Source organism: Spea bombifrons, chromosome 7, assembly GCF_027358695.1.
Source record: "Spea bombifrons isolate aSpeBom1 chromosome 7, aSpeBom1.2.pri, whole genome shotgun sequence".
NCBI classification, from domain to species: Eukaryota; Metazoa; Chordata; class Amphibia; order Anura; family Pelobatidae; genus Spea; species Spea bombifrons.
In genome coordinates, this window is record NC_071093.1 from 46,165,776 (window position 1) to 46,186,289 (window position 20,514).

The following is a 20,514-nucleotide window of genomic DNA, read 5'->3' on the forward strand; positions in this document are numbered from 1 at the left end:
AACCTCTGCTCCGGTCCGATTGTGCTCGGTTAGCAGTGTAGAAATCCGCCAACTCACCCGCTTTCCATGCTGTTTTGGGCTCCCGGTCCAGCAGCCATTCTTGTACATTGGCTGGGCACAGCTGCAAAAACTGTTCCTTGATGATCAGATCTTCCAAGCTTTCTAAGGTTGTAATCTCCAGCCCTCTAATCCACTGCCGGAACGCCGTCGTCAGGTGTCCCACAACTGCAGTGTAGCTCTCGGTGGAATGCTTCTGCAAAGTCCGGAATTTCTTTCGGTACACCTCAGGGGTAAGGTTGTACCGTCTCTGCAGTGCAGCCTTAATTGCCTCATAGTCCTGGTCAGATTCTGCTGGTAGCTCTGCAAATGCTTCCAGCGCAGGACCTCTGAGACCAGGGGTGAGGTACTTTGCCCACTGGTCCTTTGGTAATTGGTACTGCCGGCAAACCTTTTCAAAACTGCGCAGAAAGACATCCAGATCCCCATCTTTGTCCAACGTTGGAAAATTCTCTGCACGTGGTTTGGGTGCAGAATAGTCTCTTGAAACCACACTGATAGGTGAGGCACTTAACCTCTCCAACTCTGCCAGTTTTAGTTCATGCTCTCTTGCCGCCTGGCGCTCTGCAGCTTCCCTCTCTCTCTCGGCCAGGCGCTCTGCAGTCTCTCTCTCAGCCTGGCGCTCTGCAGCTTCCTGATATTTAAGGATAAGCTGCAGTCTGAGGTTTGCATCTGCTGGGTCCACGTATTTGAAAGCAGTTTGTAGATAAGAGTCCAAGGGATCTCCAGATCTTGGCACATCACCGACATCAGCTGCAGGTATCTCCCGTGTGACCATGCCTCCCTCAGAAGTGTTTGCAGCATCACTTTGCGCTGCTTGTTGCATATCATAGTCCACAAGCGCTTGAATAAGTTCGTCCTTTGATTTTCCCCGGATGGGAATACATTGTTCACGGCAACGTTGCTCCAGAGTACTCTTGGACTGTGTTTGGTATTCCATTTATCACACCGGCCCAAACAAATGATAGCAAAAGAAAAGAAAACAAAGAGGGGGGGGGACTGTTGAGGTGTAAATATACTAAGTATGCACTGAGTTCAGCCTTTGGAAATTGAGAAACAATTTCTTTTTAGTGTCTGGATTAGCAAATCCAGCAACACTGAAATCTGGTACCGAAAAAGATGGAAAATCTTTTTAACTATCCCACCGCTATGCCACCAATTTGTCACGAACGCACTCTACTCCAAGCGTGCGCGTGACTTGGTTCTGGTGGTAAAAGGGTTAAAATTCACTATCTGTCTGCACTAGACCGAAAATAGCGATAAAAATAGAAATATCCACCCTTACTACCACCCGCACTTAACTATAATGATATAACAAATATCAAAATAACGCTGCCACCACCAAGGCAATTTAGAAATGGGGTGCCTTGGTACCCCAAATGAATCAGACTATAAAAACCCACACAGAATATTTTAACACAATAATTATGTGATTTAAAATTACCAATAAAACGGTCTCTTCAGGTAACGTGAGTCTTTACCAGACAAAGGCAGAACTTAATAAAGGAATATTTATTATGAATAAAAAAATCACAGTGCATACACAAAAAGATGATAAACAGATTACTAACACCAACAGATTAAATAAAAAGGAGAAAATTACAGAAAACCTAACTACTCACTTAGATGGTCAAGTAACAGTTTTTCTGTCCGTAGGGCTCCGGCAAGGAAAGATGGCGACTTACTCAAAATTAGATCTTGGCCCCTAGTAAGCACAATGACCCATCTTCGCTCGTTAATTTTATACACTTTCCCAGTTCATCTCGAGTTTCCAAGCCGGCCCAGAGGTGGTATAAGCGGAGGGAAGGTGTACCATAAGTGACCTCCCCCTTGTGTGGTGGAAACATATCCGTCAAAATAACTAATTTTCATTTTATTGTCCCTCCTGTGCTCGCCACAGCCATAATTCATGCATTTATGAATTTATTGTAAATTGTGAAGTCCGTAGATATGTCACGCTTGCTACTTATGACTGAACATCATAGACTTCACAATTCCTTCCAAACTGGTTAAGTGGCGCTGCCATGTTTGTACTCTTTTTGTAGGGTGCGCTTTCCCCGTTCTAGGTATGCACACAAGGAGGTATGATAATGAATATATAAGTTATTATTGATATGTGTTTGATATGACCTGGATATGAAATGGTTTTCCTGACTGCTAGTGGTCACTTAGCATATCAAAGAATCCAGTATCTATGAGGGGATACAGGCATATGGTCGTCTACATTTGAACCTAGACAAAACGGCAGCTCCACTGCAGGACCTAACACCCCGTAGAAGGCCCCGGTTGGAGTCCGAGCTTCAAAAGGACAAATTTATCTCACAAGACCTTTTGGCACCACATGCCTGTACAATCAAATTAACCCCTCTAATACTGAGATTGGCCATACCATCTCTACCAGGTAGCAAGTCCATGTATGCACTACACAAGTTGGTGTGACACTGTGTGTGATATATATATATACTGTATATACTGTGTGTGTGATATATATATATACTGTATATACTGTGTGTGTGATATATATATATACTGTATATACTGTGTGTGTGATATATATATATACGGTATATACTGTGTGTGTGATATATATATATACTGTATATACTGTGTGTGATATATATATACTGTATATACTGTGTGTGTGATATATATATATACTGTATATACTGTGTGTGTGATATATATATATACTGTATATACTGTGTGTGTGATATATATATATACTGTATATACTGTGTGTGATATATATATACTGTATATACTGTGTGTGTGATATATATATATACTGTATATACTGTGTGTGTGATATATATATATACTGTATATACTGTGTGTGTGATATATATATATACTGTATATACTGTGTGTGATATATATATATACTGTATATACTGTGTGTGTGATATATATATATACTGTATATACTGTGTGTGTGATATATATATATACTGTATATACTGTGTGTGTGATATATATATATATACTGTATATACTGTGTGTGATATATATATATACTGTATATACTGTGTGTGTGATATATATATATATACTGTATATACTGTGTGTGTGATATATATATATACTGTATATACTGTGTGTGTGATATATATATATACTGTATATACTGTGTGTGTGATATATATATATACTGTATATACTGTGTGTGATATATATATACTGTATATACTGTGTGTGTGATATATATATATACTGTATATACTGTGTGTGATATATATATACTGTATATACTGTGTGTGTGATATATATATATACTGTATATACTGTGTGTGATATATATATACTGTATATACTGTGTGTGTGATATATATATATATACTGTATATACTGTGTGTGTGATATATATATACTGTATATACTGTGTGTGTGATATATATATATATACTGTATATACTGTGTGTGTGATATATTTATATACTGTATATACTGTGTGTGTGATATATATATATACTGTATATACTGTGTGTGATATATATATACTGTATATACTGTGTGTGTGATATATATATATACTGTATATACTGTGTGTGATATATATATACTGTATATACTGTGTGTGTGATATATATATATATACTGTATATACTGTGTGTGTGATATATATATATACTGTATATACTGTGTGTGTGATATATATATATATATATATACTGTGTGTGATATATATATATATACTGTATATACTGTGTGTGATATATATTTATATACTGTATATACTGTGTGTGATATATATATACTGTATATACTGTGTGTGATATATATTTATATACTGTATCTACTGTGTGTGATATATATATATACTGTATATACTGTGTGTGATATATATATACTGTATATACTGTGTGTGATATATATATATACTGTATATACTGTGTGTGATATATATTTATATACTGTATATACTGTGTGTGATATATATATACTGTATATACTGTGTGATATATAAATATATATACTGTATATACTGTGTGTGATATATATATATACTGTATATACTGTGTGTGATATATATATACTGTATATACTGTGTGTGTGATATATATATATACTGTATATACTGTGTGTGATATATATATATATACTGTATATACTGTGTGTGATATATATATATACTGTATATACTGTGTGTGATATATATATATATACTGTATATACTGTGTGTGATATATATTTATATACTGTATATACTGTGTGTGATATATATATATACTGTATATACTGTGTGTGATATATATATATATACTGTATATACTGTGTGTGATATATATATATATATACTGTATATACTGTGTGTGATATATATATACTGTATATACTGTGTGTGATATATATTTATATACTGTATATACTGTGTGTGATATATATATATACTGTATATACTGTGTGTGATATATATATATATATACTGTATATACTGTGTGTGATATATATATATATATACTGTATATACTGTGTGTGATATATATATACTGTATATACTGTGTGTGATATATATATATACTGTATATACTGTGTGTGTGATATATATATACTGTATATACTGTGTGTGATATATATATACTGTATATACTGTGTGTGTGATATATATATATATATACTGTATATACTGTGTGTGTGATATATATATATACTGTGTTGTGTGTGTGCGTTCTTGGTACACTCCGTGTTGTGCATGTGTGTGTGCGTGGTACACTCCGTGTTGTGCATGTGTGTGTGCTTGGTACACGCCGTGTTGTGTGTCTGTATGAGGCTCCGTGTTGCGTGGCCCCTGTGCCGGCCCGCTGGCCCCGGTATCGCTGTCTCTCCCTCGCAGGCTCCCCGGCCCCTCTCCCCGTATCTCTCATAAACGCTGATATGGATGGAGGGAGCGCTACTCCCAGCGCCCCGCAGAGCCTGCAATGCAGAGAGAGCAGGGAGAGGGGGGGGGAGAGCAGAGAGAGGGGGGAGGGACACAGCGGAGAGAAAGGAGGGAGAAGAACCCGAGAGGTGGAAGAAACTGGGTAGAGACAGCAAAACGAGACGGCAGAGACAGCCGGGGAGGGCGTCACATACCGTGTGTACCTCTTTAAAAACAGAGAGGGGCTGACGGTGCGAACCCCCGGCCGGGGCTGCCATAACCCCCCCCCGGGAGCTGTCCCACCGCGGCCGGTGCTGAAACGCACAGACCCTCACAGTGCCACTCCGCCATCCTACACGTAACCTGTAATGCCCTCGGGTCATCTACCTGCCCCGCTGGGACTCCCCTCACCGCACACCTGCTTTTACCCTTCACATGCCAGGCAGGTGGCCGGAGCCCTGTGAGGGTTAATGCTCTCCTGCCCTGTGCTGTAAGAAGCGCTGCGTGACACCTCGCCCACCACATAGTGGCCCCGGCCCCCCGGTTTAGGCATTTCCGACCTCTTCGGTGGTAAGAGGGAGAGGCGTGATCAGGTAACTGGCAGCAGTGATCAGGAGCAGGGTGTAAAATACAAGCCTCTTTGGTGCTATTGTTGTAAGTAATAGGCGTCAGGGAAACGGGTTATTACCCCCGTTAATTACATATTACTACCCCCCGGCGGGGCTGGCACCCCCTGCTCCCATCCCCACAGGGGACCACAATTTGTCTGAGTCCCATCTGGTGTCACATCCACCAGCCGTCTCTCCTCCTCTCCCTCCCCCCCATCCTCTCCCCTCCTAGAACGGCCATTGAGTCAGTTGCCGGTGAATGATCACCTTCTGCTGTCACAGCGTGTCTCGTACCCACCAGCACCGACATCGCCCCCGACCGGGGTCCGTACCGACGGCGTTTACCCCCCACCCCCCACAAACACACCCCGGAGGAGGAAGAGGAGGGGGACTCGTCTTCTAGGTGGGAGAGAAGCTGCACCTTTTTCTGCGAGACACAAGGAGGTGTGCGTGAGCGACCATCGCAGTCTCCTGAGCGAGACAGCCGCCCGGAGACCGCATCCCCTGCGCCCGGATACACGGCAGCGACAGCCCGTCCCCTGCGCCCGGATACACGGCAGCGACAGCCCGTCCCCTGCGCCCGGATACACGGCAGCGACAGCCCGTCCCCTGCGCCCGGATACACGGCAGCGACAGCCCGTCCCCTGCGCCCGGATACACGGCAGCGACAGCCCGTCCCCTGCGCCCGGATACACGGCAGCGACAGCCCGTCCCCTGCGCCCGGATACACGGCAGCGACAGCCCGTCCCCTGCGCCCGGATACACGGCAGCGACAGCCCGTCCCCTGCGCCCGGATACACGGCAGCGACAGCGGGGACCCGGAGCGCAGCATGCCGCCTCTCGCCCCTGTCTGCTGGATGCTGCTGGCCATCCTGGCTCCCGTGCGAGGTGAGGAACGGCATGCGCGGCGTCCTGCTGCAGTGCTACATGATCCCGCACACAGATAAACACGCAGAGCTGCACGGCGCATACATGTCATAACTGTGATGTATAGCATGACTGCATGTGGGACGGGGGATATTTTATGGCGCATGAAGCTGGGGAGGGTATTCTCCAGCGCAGAGGACGTACGTGTATAGTCAGATCTCCCTACATACATGCATTCCCCATGACATACGTGTTTATGTGCATTTATGAAGCTATGCAGCCCCCCCCCCGTGGTTGCGGATGCACATGCGTGGAGTATGTACACCTCGATGCGTATGTATAAATGCACGAGGATGCGACCTGCGGCGTGTGCGAGCGAGGGTCTGCTGCTGCCTTTGTTTGCGGATAATGACATGTACACGCGTGTGGCTGCCAGCGGGTGCCTGGTGTGTAAACAGGAAGCATTATTTAGCGATCTGCGTGTGAGCCCGGGATACATGTATGTGTGTGTGAGTGAATATATAGCGGGGGGTCGCTGGGCGGTGGGGATGTTTTGTGGGCCTGTGGCAGTGATAGGGTTAATCACACTTGCCCCCCAGGCCTGAGTATGTCCGTGGCAGGGGTATCAGACAGGTGGGCCGTGTCGCTGTCACATGTGATAATGCAGATCCCCCCCCAGCTCCATGCTTACTCCACACGGACCTCTCCCGCTCCCCGACTCCGTTTTCTCACCTCCCGCTCAGGGCTTTATTCCCTTCTATTTTGCCCCCCCCCATTCTTGGTTCCATTCCTCCCCCGCCGCCGGCCCACACACTCGCCCCTGCCCCCCAGACACAGGAGAGGGGTGAGGGAAGGCATTCGGGGCACTCGGGCTGGCGGTACCCACGGCAGGTCGGATGATCGGGCCACGTCTGTAACACTGGCCTAAAACGGACAATCAACAAACCTCAGAGGTCCCCTCGTCAAATAAAAAGGATCCCCGACATCGGTACTTGGAGCCTCTAATTCCTCCTCCGTGAAGGCTGGCCTGAGGGCCGAGGTTGTGGGAACTAATACCCCTGTCTTATTTTCTGCCCCCCGCCAGGTCTGCCCCTGGTGGATGGAGAAGGCACAGAGACCCCTGACGTTCCGCACACCGCCTCTCATGGGCGTCCGGACCCTGTCTCTCTGGAGCAACTCGTACATCAAGCTGTCCTGAAAAAAGACTTTCTGCAGCAGGATGTCTTCTTCACAGGTGGGTGACGCTTGCCCCCGGATCGTGTGGATCTGCGCATGTCGCGGGTCACGGCTGGGGTGCCACAAGCAGCAAATACCCCAACCCCCCCCATCACCCTCCGGGCGCCTCTGATCCCCCGAACTCAGTAAGACATTTACAGAAATATCCCCTCCTAGAAAGAAAAGGTTCCAGCTCTCCACTACACCGGGGGGTGGTTCTAGTACCCTGCTATACCAGGGGGGTAGTTATAATACTCTACTATACCAGGGGGGGTAGTTATAATACTCTACTATACCTTGGGGGGTAGTTATAATACTCTACTATACCAGGGGGGTAGTTATAATACTCTACTATACCTTGGGGGGTAGTTATAATACTCTACTATACCAGGGGGGTAGTTATAATACTCTACTATACCAGGGGGGTAGTTATAATACTCTACTATACCAGGGGGGGTAGTTATAATACTCTACTATACCAGGGGGGTAGTTATAATACTCTTCTATACCAGGGGGGTAGTTATAATACTCTACTATACCAGGGGGGGTAGTTATAATACTCTAATATACCAGGGGGGTAGTTATAATACTCTACTATACCAGGGGGGGTAGTTATAATACTCTACTATACCATGGGGGGTTGTTATAATACTCTACTATACCAGGGGGGTAGTTATAATACTCTACTATACCAGGGGGGTAGTTATAATACTCTACTATACCAGGGGGGGTAGTTATAATACTCTACTATACCATGGGGGGTTGTTATAATACTCTACTATACCAGGGGGGTAGTTATAATACTCTACTATACCAGGGGGGTAGTTATAATACTCTACTATACCAGGGGGTAGTTATAATACTCTACTATACCAGGGGGGTAGTTATAATACTCTACTATACCAGGGGGGGTAGTTATAATACTCTACTATACCAGGGGGGGTAGTTATAATACTCTACTATACCATGGGGGGTTGTTATAATACTCTACTATACCAGGGGGGTAGTTATAATACTCTACTATACCAGGGGGGTAGTTATAATACTCTACTATACCAGGGGGTAGTTATAATACTCTACTATACCAGGGGGGTAGTTATAATACTCTACTATACCAGGGGGGTAGTTATAATACTCTACTATACCAGGGGGTAGTTATAATACTCTACTATACCAGGGGGGTAGTTATAATACTCTACTATACCAGGGGGGTAGTTATAATACTCTACTATACCAGGGGGTAGTTATAATACTCTACTATACCAGGGGGGTAGTTATAATACTCTACTATACCAGGAGGGTGGTTATAATACTCTACTATACCATGGGGGGTTGTTATAATACTCTACTATACCAGGGGGGTAGTTATAATACTCTACTATACCAGGGGGGTAGTTATAATACTCTGCTATACCAGGGGGGTAGTTATAATACTCTACTATACCAGGGGGGTAGTTATAATACTCTACTATACCAGGGGGGTAGTTATAATACTCTACTATACCAGGGGGGTAGTTATAATACTCTACTATACCAGGGGGTAGTTATAATACTCTACTATACCAGGGGGTAGTTATAATACTCTACTATACCAGGGGGTGGTTCTAGTACTTTACTATACTAGAATGATGGTTCAGGTACTCTACTATGCTGGGGGGGGGTTCTAGCGCTATACTAACTATTGTTATTGCATTTTTGTCCCATTTTGGTGTTTCTTACTTTTAATAAAAATGGTAAACACACCAAAAAAAAAATCAATAACAATATTATATATATAATGTCTAACAGCAATCACACTCCTATCGTGTCCAGGCAGCCAGCACATGCTAGATCCTGGGCATATTAGAAGTGTGATTACAGGGTCCCTATACCATGTCACCCCTACACTCACACTCACACTCACACTCATATACTCATTTACACATACTCATTCACCCTCCCCACCCCCATACCTGAACTGCAGACCTCTCACTCGCAGACTACTGCAGGGGCCCCGCTGCTTCCTCTCCAACTTCTCTGGTCACGCCCCCAGTGGAAGAAGGCCCGGGGCAGAGTCACGTGATGTGCAGTCACGTGACTGCGCTGGGTTCCTTCTTTTCCCGGCCGAGATGCTGCCCGCGCACTGTGCACCGACGCGCAGATACTCAGCCCGGCCCCCGCGGACGATTGTTTCCGGCCGTTTTTTATTATTTCGTTATTTTGCCGATATATTTCGTCACCGATATTGTGAGACCAACAGGAAACAATCTAGTGGTTTGGTGAACTTCCTGCGAGTCCCCAGCATCCAGGCCGAGGTAAAGAGAGTTTGGGGTCTCCAGAACCTCCCAGCAGACATAAATCCAGAACCTTCCTCCTCTGTAGAACCCGATCCAGAACAGATTGTCTCTAGCCTGTGTGTCCCCTCCAGACGCTGAGCCTGACTACTCCCAATCACCCCAGGCTTGGCAGAGCGGAGCTGCTCTCTCATAGTAATGGATCCAGAACAGGTGATCTAGAGCCTCGCTGCTGTCTCCAAAGTACTCGGCGGAGCCCTCATTGCTTTTTGTCTCATCGGGTCGGGGGAAGCGATATTTTACAGCAGCCATGATGTCGGCGGCCCAAATCAGCCCCAACCGGCCCGTCTAGTCTGTAACGACTCAAACCTTAATCAGTCGCTGGTCTCGTCTTAGATTCAGGAGCCGTATGTCTATCCCGCGCATGTTTAATCACCTTGCTGTATTACCCTCTACCACCTCTGCTGGGAAACTGTCCCACTTAGTAAAACTTTCTTATATCACGTCTAAAAGCATGTTCTTGGCTTCCAATAATGGGTCGCCAGGTAGCCCAATGGACTCTTAGTGACCTATTTTTGGCCCAGATGTACATTATTTTGGAGTAATGGCACACGTTTGCCACCATTGACCTCCTCCACGCCGCCTTCACGCCTCCTCCGCCAAGAGGGCCAACCATTTTTATCCAATCACAGGCTGTGTTAAATTATAAAGTCTTTCGATTGGAAAACAGACATGGGGCTCAGCCAATCACAGATGGAGCTTTGACCACCTATGCAGCTTTAGCTTCTCTATGGTGGGAGTTAGCTCCGCCCACCAGCGGCTTCTTGTAGGAGGTAGAAGCAGAGCAGAGGATGTAGCTGCTTGAGCACTGGTGGCCTGTGGCAAGCTATCTCAGATTACTGTCTGTCTGTCTATCATCTCTCTCTCTCTCTCTCTCTCTCTCTCTCTCTCTCTCTCTCGCAGGTACAACCTCTGTGCCAACGCGGGCTGCCCCAATCTCGCTGTCTGAGGACGTGGCGACCGTTGGAGTCAGCGAGGCCTCGGGGGTCCTCACCACAGCAGTTGGTGGAGCCTTCTCCCTGCCTCCCCCTCTCAGCACCCTTACCCCACCATCTCCAGCCCCCACCGGGGGTCCTGGACCCTCCCCCGAGGGAGAGGAAGAGACCACAACCACGCTGATTACAACCACAACTGTAACGACAGTACACAGCCCAGGTAATGACTGTACCCGTACACTGACAGCGGGGATCTGTACCAGTATACTGACAGCGGGATCTGTACCCGTATACTGACAGCGGGTATCTGTACCCGTAAACTGACAGCGGGGATCTGTACCCGTATACTGACAGCGGGATCTGTACCCGTATACTGACAGCGGGTACCTGTACACTGACAGCAGGGATCTGTACCCGTATACTGACAGCGGGATCTGTACCCGTACACTGACAGCGGGGATCTGTACCCGTATACTAACAGCGGGGATCTGTACCCGTACACTGACAGCGGGGATCTGTACCAGTATACTGACAGCGGGATCTGTACCCGTATACTGACAGCGGGGATCTGTACCCGTATACTAACAGCGGGGATCTGTACCCGTACACTGACAGCGAGGATCTGTACCGGTAAACTGACAGCGGGATCTGTACCCGTATACTGACAGCGGGATCTGTACCCGTATACTGACAGCGGGATCTGTACCCGTATACTGACAGCGGGTACCTGTACACTGACAGCAGGGATCTGTACCCGTACACTGACAGCGGGGATCTGTACCCGTACACTGACAGCGGGGATCTGTACCCGTATACTGACAGCGAGGATCTGTACCGGTAAACTGACAGCGGGATCTGTACCCGTATACTGACAGCGGGATCTGTACCCGTATACTGACAGCGGGATCTGTACCCGTATACTGACAGCGGGTACCTGTACACTGACAGCAGGGATCTGTACCCGTATACTGACAGCGGGATCTGTACCTGTATACTGACAGCGGGATCTGTACCCGTACACTGACAGCGGGATCTGTCCCCGTATACTGACAGCGGGGATCTGTACCCGTATACTAACAGCGGGGATCTGTACCGGTAAACTGACAGCGGGGATCTGTACCCGTATACTGACAGCGGGATCTGTACCCGTACACTGACAGCGGGGATCTGTACCCGTATACTGACAGCGGGATCTGTACCCGTATACTGACAGCGAGGATCTGTACCCGTATACTGACAGCGGGATCTGTACCCGTATACTGACAGCGGGATCTGTACCCGTATACTGACAGCGGGATCTGTACCCGTATACTGACAGCGGGATCTGTACCCGTATACTGACAGCGGGATCTGTCCCCGTACACTGACAGCGGGATCTGTCCCCGTACACTGACAGCGGGATCTGTCCCCGTACACTGACAGCGGGATCTGTCCCCGTATACTGACAGCGGGGATCTGTACCCGTATACTGACAGCGGGGATCTGTACCCGTATACTGACAGCGGGATCTGTCCCCGTACACTGACAGCGGGATCTGTACCGGTATACTGACAGCGGGATCTGTACCCGTATACTGACAGCGGGATCTGTACCCGTATACTGACAGCGGGATCTGTACCCGTATACTGACAGCGGGATCTGTCCCCGTACACTGACAGCGGGATCTGTCCCCGTACACTGACAGCGGGATCTGTCCCCGTACACTGACAGCGGGATCTGTACCTGTATACTGACAGCGGGATCTGTCCCCGTATACTGACAGCGGGGATCTGTACCCGTATACTGACAGCGGGGATCTGTACCCGTATACTGACAGCGGGATCTGTACCCGTATACTGACAGCGGGATCTGTACCCGTATACTGACAGCGGGATCTGTCCCTGTATACTGACAGCGGGATCTGTACCCGTATACTGACAGCGAGGATCTGTACCCGTATACTGACAGCGGGATCTGTCCCCGTACACTGACAGCGGGATCTGTACCCGTATACTGACAGCGGGATCTGTACCCGTATACTGACAGCGGGATCTGTCCCCGTACACTGACAGCGGGGATCTGTCCCCGTATACTGACAGCTCTGTGTTCTCTATGCAGTGTTCTGTAATAATAATATTTCGGAGTCGGAGGGGATCCTGGAGACCCCGGAATACGCCGGCGGCTCCTTTTTTGGCGGCCTGGACTGTACGTATAGCGTGTCCGTGTATCTTGGGTATGGAGTGGAGATACAGGTGAGAGAGGCGCTATTAATGGCTGCACATGCAGTATGGGCGGAGCTACGCTCCTCGTGGACCAATCACTGTGCCTGTGTCATTAGGTGGAGAAGCTGAACCTGTCCAAGGAGGAAGCTCTGAGCGTGGAGGGGCTCGAGGAGGACCGGCGCTTCCTGCTTGCAAATGAAACACTGATGGCCGAGGGTCAGGTGATCCGCAGCCCCACCAATCACATTGCAGTACGTTTCCAGACCTACCGCACCACCAACCCTGGCTCCTTTAAACTGCGTTACCAAGGTAACTGCCCCACATATCATCCTGCACCCTTTATTACAGGGGTTCTCAAACTGCGGCCCTCCAGCTGCTGCAGGACTACATCTCCCATAATGCTCCTTCAGCTAAGGGGCTGGCTGAGGAGTATGGGAGATGTAGTCCTGCAGCAGCTGGAGGGCCGCAGTTTGAGAACCCCTGCTTTATTACATACACCGAGTACACTGTTGCTAAGCGCCGGCTCTCCGTCCTGCAGCGTTCGTCCTGAGCTGCGTCTTTCCCCCCCGGCCTGAGAACGGGGAGGTAACGGTCACGGATCTGCACCCCGGGGGGGCCGCCAATTTCCGCTGTGCCCCCGGCTTCACCCTCAGAGGACAGGACTCCCTGGTGTGCCTGAACATCACCCGGCCGCAGTGGAGCGGAAACCCGCCGGTGTGCGCAGGTGCGGTGGCCATCTCTACGGGGGGGGGTGGGGGGGTGTTTATATATATATATTGGGGGTATTTTGGTTTTGGGGGGTATTTGGTATTACGGGATAGAAGCATACTGCCCCACCGCTCCCCACACCTCATGAAGACACTTTTAGAGCAGGCAGGTTGGTTCTGGATCCCACACAGCAGATTTCCTGGAGGGGAGCAGAAGGGGGCGGGGCCTATAGATTCAAAATGGCTGCACACAGCAAACAGAAAAAAAAATGAAAAAGAAAGAAAGTGTACGTTGAAGATATCTTCCAAAAATGAACACTTTGGCGATGGTTCCCTTTAACCCTTTGTGTCCCGGTGGGTAGAGTAACCCGCAGTTCTGCTCAGTCATCCAGGGGGTTTGGGGTTGATCTGGAATGACGTCTCTTTGTGTCGTTCTCTCAGCGTCCTGCGGAGGAATCATCCGAAACGCCACGGTGGGACGTATCGTGGCACCTGATGTTTCAGGTATCCATGGTAACAATCTCAGCTGCCATTGGCTGATTGAGGCCTCGGAGGGACAGCGGCTCCACCTGCACTTTGAGAGAGTGTCACTAGATGAGGACAACGACAGGTGAGCGACCCCATCCTCGCGTCGGCCCCGCGATCGCCTCTCATCTCTCCATCTTCAGCCCTCTCCTCCCCCCTCTCTCTCTCTCTCTCTCTCTCTCCACAGGTTGGTCGTGCGCTCGGGGAGCTCCCCTCTCTCCCCTCTGGCCTACGATTCGGATATAGATGATGCCCCAGAGAGAGGTCTCCTGAGCGATGCGCAGTCTCTTTATATAGAGCTCATCTCAGAGAACCCGACGGTCCCTTTACTGCTCAGTCTGCGCTACGAAGGTGATTAACCGGAGATGTCTGTCTCACTCCAGGAGTGTCTTCTCTCTCTCTCGCTCTCCAAGCTCGTATTATTATGTCTGTCTCGGCATTCTCTCTGCGGGCTTGTGGCGTTATCCGTCTGTCTCGTGCTTCCTCCTGATTTTGTTAGGGTAGAGCCGTCTCAGTGTTCCCCGTGAGGTTGTTGTCTGTCTCTTACCCAGGTTATTGGAGCTCTCTCAATCTGTCTCTCACACTTGGTATCGGAGTTCTGTCTGTCTCGCACACTGTTCATTAGAGTTCTGTCTGTCTGTCTGTCTGTCTCTCACACTGGGTGTTAGATCTCTGTCTGTCTCTCACACTGGGTGTTAGATCTCTGTCTGTCTCTCACACTGGGTGTTGGATCTCTGTCTGTCTCGCGCTCTGGGTGTTGGATCTCTGTCTGTCTCGCGCTCTGGGTGTTGGATCTCTGTCTGTCTCGCGCTCTGGGTGTTGGATCTCTGTCTGTCTCGCACTCTGGGTGTTGGATCTCTGTCTGTCTCGCGCTCTGGGTGTTGGATCTCTGTCTGTCTCGCGCTCTGGGTGTTGGATCTCTGTCTGTCTCGCGCTCTGGGTGTTGGATCTCTGTCTGTCTCGCGCTCTGGGTGTTGGATCTCTGTCTGTCTCGCGCTCTGGGTGTTGGATCTCTGTCTGTCTCGCGCTCTGGGTGTTGGATCTCTGTCTGTCTCGCACTCTGGGTGTTGGATCTCTGTCTGTCTCGCAGTCTGGGTGTTGGATCTCTGTCTGTCTCGCGCTCTGGGTGTAGGATCTCTGTCTGTCTCTCTTGCAGTGTTCTCTGAATCCCGCTGCTATGAGCCGTTCCTGGCGCACGGGAATTTCAGCACCACGGACCCTCTCTTTGGCCCTGGGGCGCTGGTCTCGTTCTCCTGTAACGCGGGGTACATGCTGGAGCAGGGCCCCTCGGTGATCGAGTGCGTGGACCCCGCCGACCCCCACTGGAACGAGAGCGAGCCGGTGTGTAAAGGTACGAGACTCCCTGTCGGGGATGGCAGAGGCACCTGCGGGGCAAATCTTCCCAACTGCGGGGCAAATCTTCCCAACTGCGGGGCAAATCATCCCAACGGGGTAGAAGATTTACTAGAAGGGCTATTTTACCGCCAGGAAGCTGAGATCTGCACCAAGAATCAACAACAATCAGCAACAGGGGAGAGATAACTTAATGGGGAGGAATAATCCTGCAGGTCCCAAGAACAGGAAGTTAAGATGGCTGCTCCCATGGTACACACGTAAAGGGGGGGGTTAATCCAGAATATATTATCAGCTTGTAACTAGTGGAAATATTGGCATTAAATAAATTAATTTATACATAAAATAGAAATATAATCCAGAAAAGGACCCCGGGGGGGGGGGGGGTTGGCAGGTAAAAAAAACCCAACCAACCCCTCCGCTTTTCTCGCGTTTGGCGGTAATTATATTAAAACGTTCCAAAGTTATTTTTTCCTCCCCTCCGACCTGTTGTCCTTTTCCTGTAATGCGCGCCCCACGCGTTTCGCAACTTAATTACGGGGCAGTAACTCTGAATGCGGAGCGCTGCGTGCGCCAGTTGCCATGGTAACTGATACGGCTCCCCCGGTTAACTGCCTGCGGCCCAGCTGAAAATACACAGTTTGGCTGCATTGGAAATTCTAACAAAAATACTCTTTGTGACATTTTTAAGATTTTTTTTTTCATATATATATATTTAAATTATTTCCACAAATTAGTTTCCCCCCCCCCAAAAAAATGTTATTTAAGGAAAATACAATGAAAACAAAAAAATGTTAAATAGAAGAAACTAACAATAATAAATGCTAAATATTAGAAAGTAAATCTAAATATTTAGCGATGAAATCAAAGTGTTTGGGAACGGCCTGGGTAGGATTTACTTTGTACGGCGCTACTGAATATGATGGTGCTATAGAAACCAATATAATGATATAATTCAATATTATTAACCCGTTCCTCTCCCCTCCGTCTCTCCGACAGCGCTGTGCGGGGGTGAGATCTCGGAGCCCGCCGGGGTGATCCTGTCTCCTGATTGGCCGCAGAACTACGGCAAGGGCCAGGACTGCGTGTGGGGCATCCACGTCCAGGAGGATCGCCGGGTTCTCCTAGAGATAGAGATGTAAGAATCCATTCGCTTATCACTTACTGTATGGCAGCGATCCGGCCCCCGCGGACAGGGGTGCGCATGTTCACACCGCGTACCCGTCCGCCACGTTAAATACTGGGGCCGGTTCTGGGGCAAGTTGTGGGCAGATGGTGTCGTATTTCCCTCTGGTCGGGGTAGATATGGCCTCTTTTAGTTAGATGCGCACAGGTGTAATTGCCCCGTCCGGAGGGGTAGAAGTCACTCTTCACATGTTTTGCCCCGCAGTCTGAACATACGACGCAGCGACGCGCTGACCGTGTACGACGGAGACGACCTGACGGCGCGGGTTCTCGGCCAGTACATGGGGGTCCACCAGAGGTTCAACCTCTTCTCCTCGGCCAACGACGTGACGCTTCAGTTCCAGTCTGACCCCAACGACCCCGTATTCAGCCTGAGCCAAGGCTTCATCATCCACTTCAAAGGTACCGGCCCCTCGGAGCCCACGTTAGCCTTCCAGGCGCTCTAGCGCTCTCCCACGCAATAACCCGTCTCTTGTGTTGCTAGAGGTCCCACGGAACGACACTTGCCCCGCGCTCCCCGAGGTGCCCTACGGCTGGAAGACGTCCTCGCACCCCGACCTGATCCGCGGCACCGTCGTGACCTATCAGTGTGAGCCTGGCTATGACATCACTGGATCCGATATCCTCACCTGCCAGTGGGATCTGTCTTGGAGCAATGCCCCGCCCACCTGCGAGAAAAGTGAGCCACGCCTCCTCACCCTGGGAAGTTATTTCGTATAATTACCCATAATTCCCTAAACTCCCTGCTTTTTTTTGCCCCCAGTCCTGAACTGCGCAGACCCCGGGGAGATTGCGAACGGCGGCCGCCAGACATCGGATGCGCGCTTCCCCATTGGCTCGCGGGTCCAGTATTCGTGTAACGAGGGGTACACTCTGGAAGGGAGTAAGACCCTGACCTGCTACAACAGGGACACCGGGACCCCCAAATGGAGCGACCGCATCCCAAAGTGCGTCTGTGAGTATCAGCTCCAACATGCGCTTCCCGCGGCCCCCGAAACAGCCCCGCAGTGAGGGCGCCGCGGTGAGATTACCTGCTGTGGGGTATCAGGGATCTATAGGGGGCCGCTGTGGGGTATCAGGGATCTATAGGGGGCCGCCGTGTTGGGTATAGGGCAATAAATGTGAAACTCCCAGTTTACCCCCCTATACCCGGTTGTTTGGTGCAGTTCGGGGAAGACCCCTTATAGGAAAGATGCGTTCCCCGATCACAGAACCTGATACATTTTACTGGAAACCCCGACCCTGCTTCCCCTCCCCCACCGTTACTGAATATACCGCGACGGATACAACATATCAACCCCCCCCCCCGTAAATACGGCTTCTATAAAGAAAAAGAGATCGTCGGATAAATAAAAGATAATACAAATAACGGAGCCTAACCGGTAATACTCACCGTGACCGGAGGGGGGCGACGTGCGGTGACGCGGCCCTCAGTGTGCTGCGTATGCGGGGGCCGGCGGCGAGGGCCGGGGCTCCAGCTGTCGCTACACTTACCTCTCCGCTCTCCCCGGGGGGATCCGACCCGAGTCCCGCGTTCTGGAGGCTGACGGAGATCCCAGCGCAGCGGAGCCGCCCGCCCGCACCGTACGGATCCATACGTTCTAAGTGCTGTCAAAAAATGTTTATTGTAAAATGTAGCTGGTTTGGGGAGTTTTTTCCTTTCTCCGCGAGTGACTCTATGAATGCCGTGTAATGAGACGTTATTGCACGGGGCAGCCACCGGGTGTCACTGTTGCCCCGATTAATCGTGCCCCTTTTTTTCAGTGAAGTATGAGCCGTGTCTGAACCCCGGGGTCCCTGAGAACGGCTACCAGACCCTGTACAAGCACCACTACCAGGCGGGCGAGGCGCTGCGCTTCTTCTGCTACGAGGGCTTCGAGCTGATAGGCGAGGTCACCATCACCTGTGTCCCCGGGCATCCGTCCCAGTGGACCAGCCAGCCGCCCCTCTGCAAGGGTGAGTGCCTGCCCCTGGGCTCGTGCCTCCTGCAGCCTCCCCGGCCTGGGCTTGTGCGTCATGGAGGTTCACAGGCCTGGCCTGGTGGGTTCCTGCCCCTGGGATTGGGCCCCCTGGAGCCCCCTTGTTGGCGTTTCTCGAACCGGTGCCTCCACGCAAGGCCCGAGCAATCAATCCCTTTCTCTGGGGGAAGCCATTAAATGGTGCACCCGCAGAACGATAATCCTGTCTGTTTTCTGCTTCCAGTTGCCTACGAGGAGCTTCTTGACGACAGAAAGTTGGAAGGTCTGAATACGTAACGACGGATTATCTGTGGTGACATCATTATCACCGAGAAGATATCTCCATTACCGCATCATCACACTGGAGTGAAAACATTTCATCATTTACTGTTGTACAAACACCACTTCCTGTGAGCTGTGATGTCATGTGTGCCATAAACACAATCACTTCCTGTCTGCTGTTACAATTCCATGCCATCCCATTGGATACCTGAAAATGTCAAGAGGCTTTTGATTGGCTCTCCCTCTTATCTGCTTTCCTTTCTGTTACAGTTACCCAGACAACAGATCCTTCCCACCAGATGGAGGGCGGGAACATTGCGCTGGCCATCTTCCTGCCAATCATCCTGGTCATCCTTCTGATTGGTGGGATTTACATCTATTACACAAAGTGAGTTGTCTCCCGGGAGGCGCGCAGACGTGGCATTTACTGAAAAGGGGTAATTCCCGGGGTGGGAAAAGGCAGGTTCCGGGCTCCCATCCGTTACGATTCCCTGCGTTTGGATTGGCTGCCTCGTGATTGCGCCCCCTGCAGCTGGATTCTGTTACCCCAGGGCAGTCCTTACAGGTTTCAGCGAACTTGTTTACAGTGCAGGGCAGGTTCTTCCTGATATTGGGGTAGAAGATGCTTTTTTGGGGGTGTTGCTCCCGGTAACCGTGCTCTCTTTGCTGATTGGTTCCTCAGGTTTCAGGGGAAGTCCCTCTTTGGATTTTCATTCCCGGCTTCCCATTCATACAGCCCGATCACCGTGGAGTCCGACTTCAACAACCCCTTATACGAGGCTGGGGTAAGTGCCACTGGGGCAACTAGATTGGGGCATTTGATTCTTTTCTCGCTGTAAATCTGCTGGGTTCCAGGGGGTTAATTAAGGCAGGGGCCGGGGCTCCGCTGGGTTCTACCCTAGAAAGATAACCCTGGCCTTGCCCAAGGGGAGACCGCCGCAGAGGTTGGGTTACAATGCTTGCTTTAGGGGCCCCCCTCCGAACTGCCTATCCGGAGAGGGCGACGGCCGCCCGCGACCCGCGCTCACTAACGGCCCTTTTTCTGTCTTGCAGGACACGCGGGAGTACGAGGTGTCGATCTGAAGCGGGGGGCAGTTTGTGGGTATTGGGTGGGTGTGGGGGGGGGTTGTGGGGCAAATAAGGCATATCAGATTATTCACAGTTCGAGGGTCTTTATTTCAAAGTCACCGCCGCACCACCCCGCGCCCCCTTCATCGTGTGACCTTCTCAGGCCGCAGCCGGTGACCTTTCACCTTTGTAAGCGTCATTTGTGCCAAAGTTTCACCCCCCCCACGTGCCAACGCCTTGCAGAGTATCGCTTCTTTCCCGCCATTTCTTTCCCCGTCCAGTGGTGTGCAGAGCATTCCTCCATGTGACCCCCCCCAGAGTCCGTGACCGGCAGAGCGCTGCGCCATTAACCCTCTCCTCCCCAG

The 20,514-nt window shown here is 49.7% G+C and overlaps 1 protein-coding gene across 2 annotated transcripts; it reads left to right on the forward strand.

Annotated features, from left to right (window-relative positions):
- The first annotated feature begins 6,338 nt into the window (after positions 1 to 6,338).
- On the forward strand, positions 6,339 to 20,366 carry SEZ6L2 (seizure related 6 homolog like 2). Of its 2 annotated transcripts, XM_053470512.1 has the most exons (18): positions 6,339 to 6,408; positions 7,472 to 7,621; positions 10,839 to 11,090; positions 12,968 to 13,101; positions 13,188 to 13,380; positions 13,610 to 13,795; positions 14,220 to 14,388; positions 14,491 to 14,654; positions 15,460 to 15,654; positions 16,656 to 16,794; positions 17,047 to 17,243; positions 17,326 to 17,520; positions 17,605 to 17,796; positions 18,606 to 18,797; positions 19,044 to 19,082; positions 19,352 to 19,469; positions 19,764 to 19,866; positions 20,135 to 20,366. In XM_053470512.1, the coding sequence occupies exons 1-18, from the start codon at positions 6,351 to 6,353 to the stop codon at positions 20,162 to 20,164; spliced, it is 2,706 nt and encodes a 901-aa protein (XP_053326487.1). In that variant the 5' UTR covers positions 6,339 to 6,350; the 3' UTR covers positions 20,165 to 20,366. The 2 variants fall into 2 exon arrangements, 1 of the variants encoding a protein (XP_053326487.1); XR_008355023.1 differs by lacking the exons at positions 19,764 to 19,866; positions 20,135 to 20,366 and having other exon boundaries at positions 19,044 to 19,209; positions 19,352 to 19,471.
- The last annotated feature ends 148 nt before the right edge of the window (positions 20,367 to 20,514 follow it).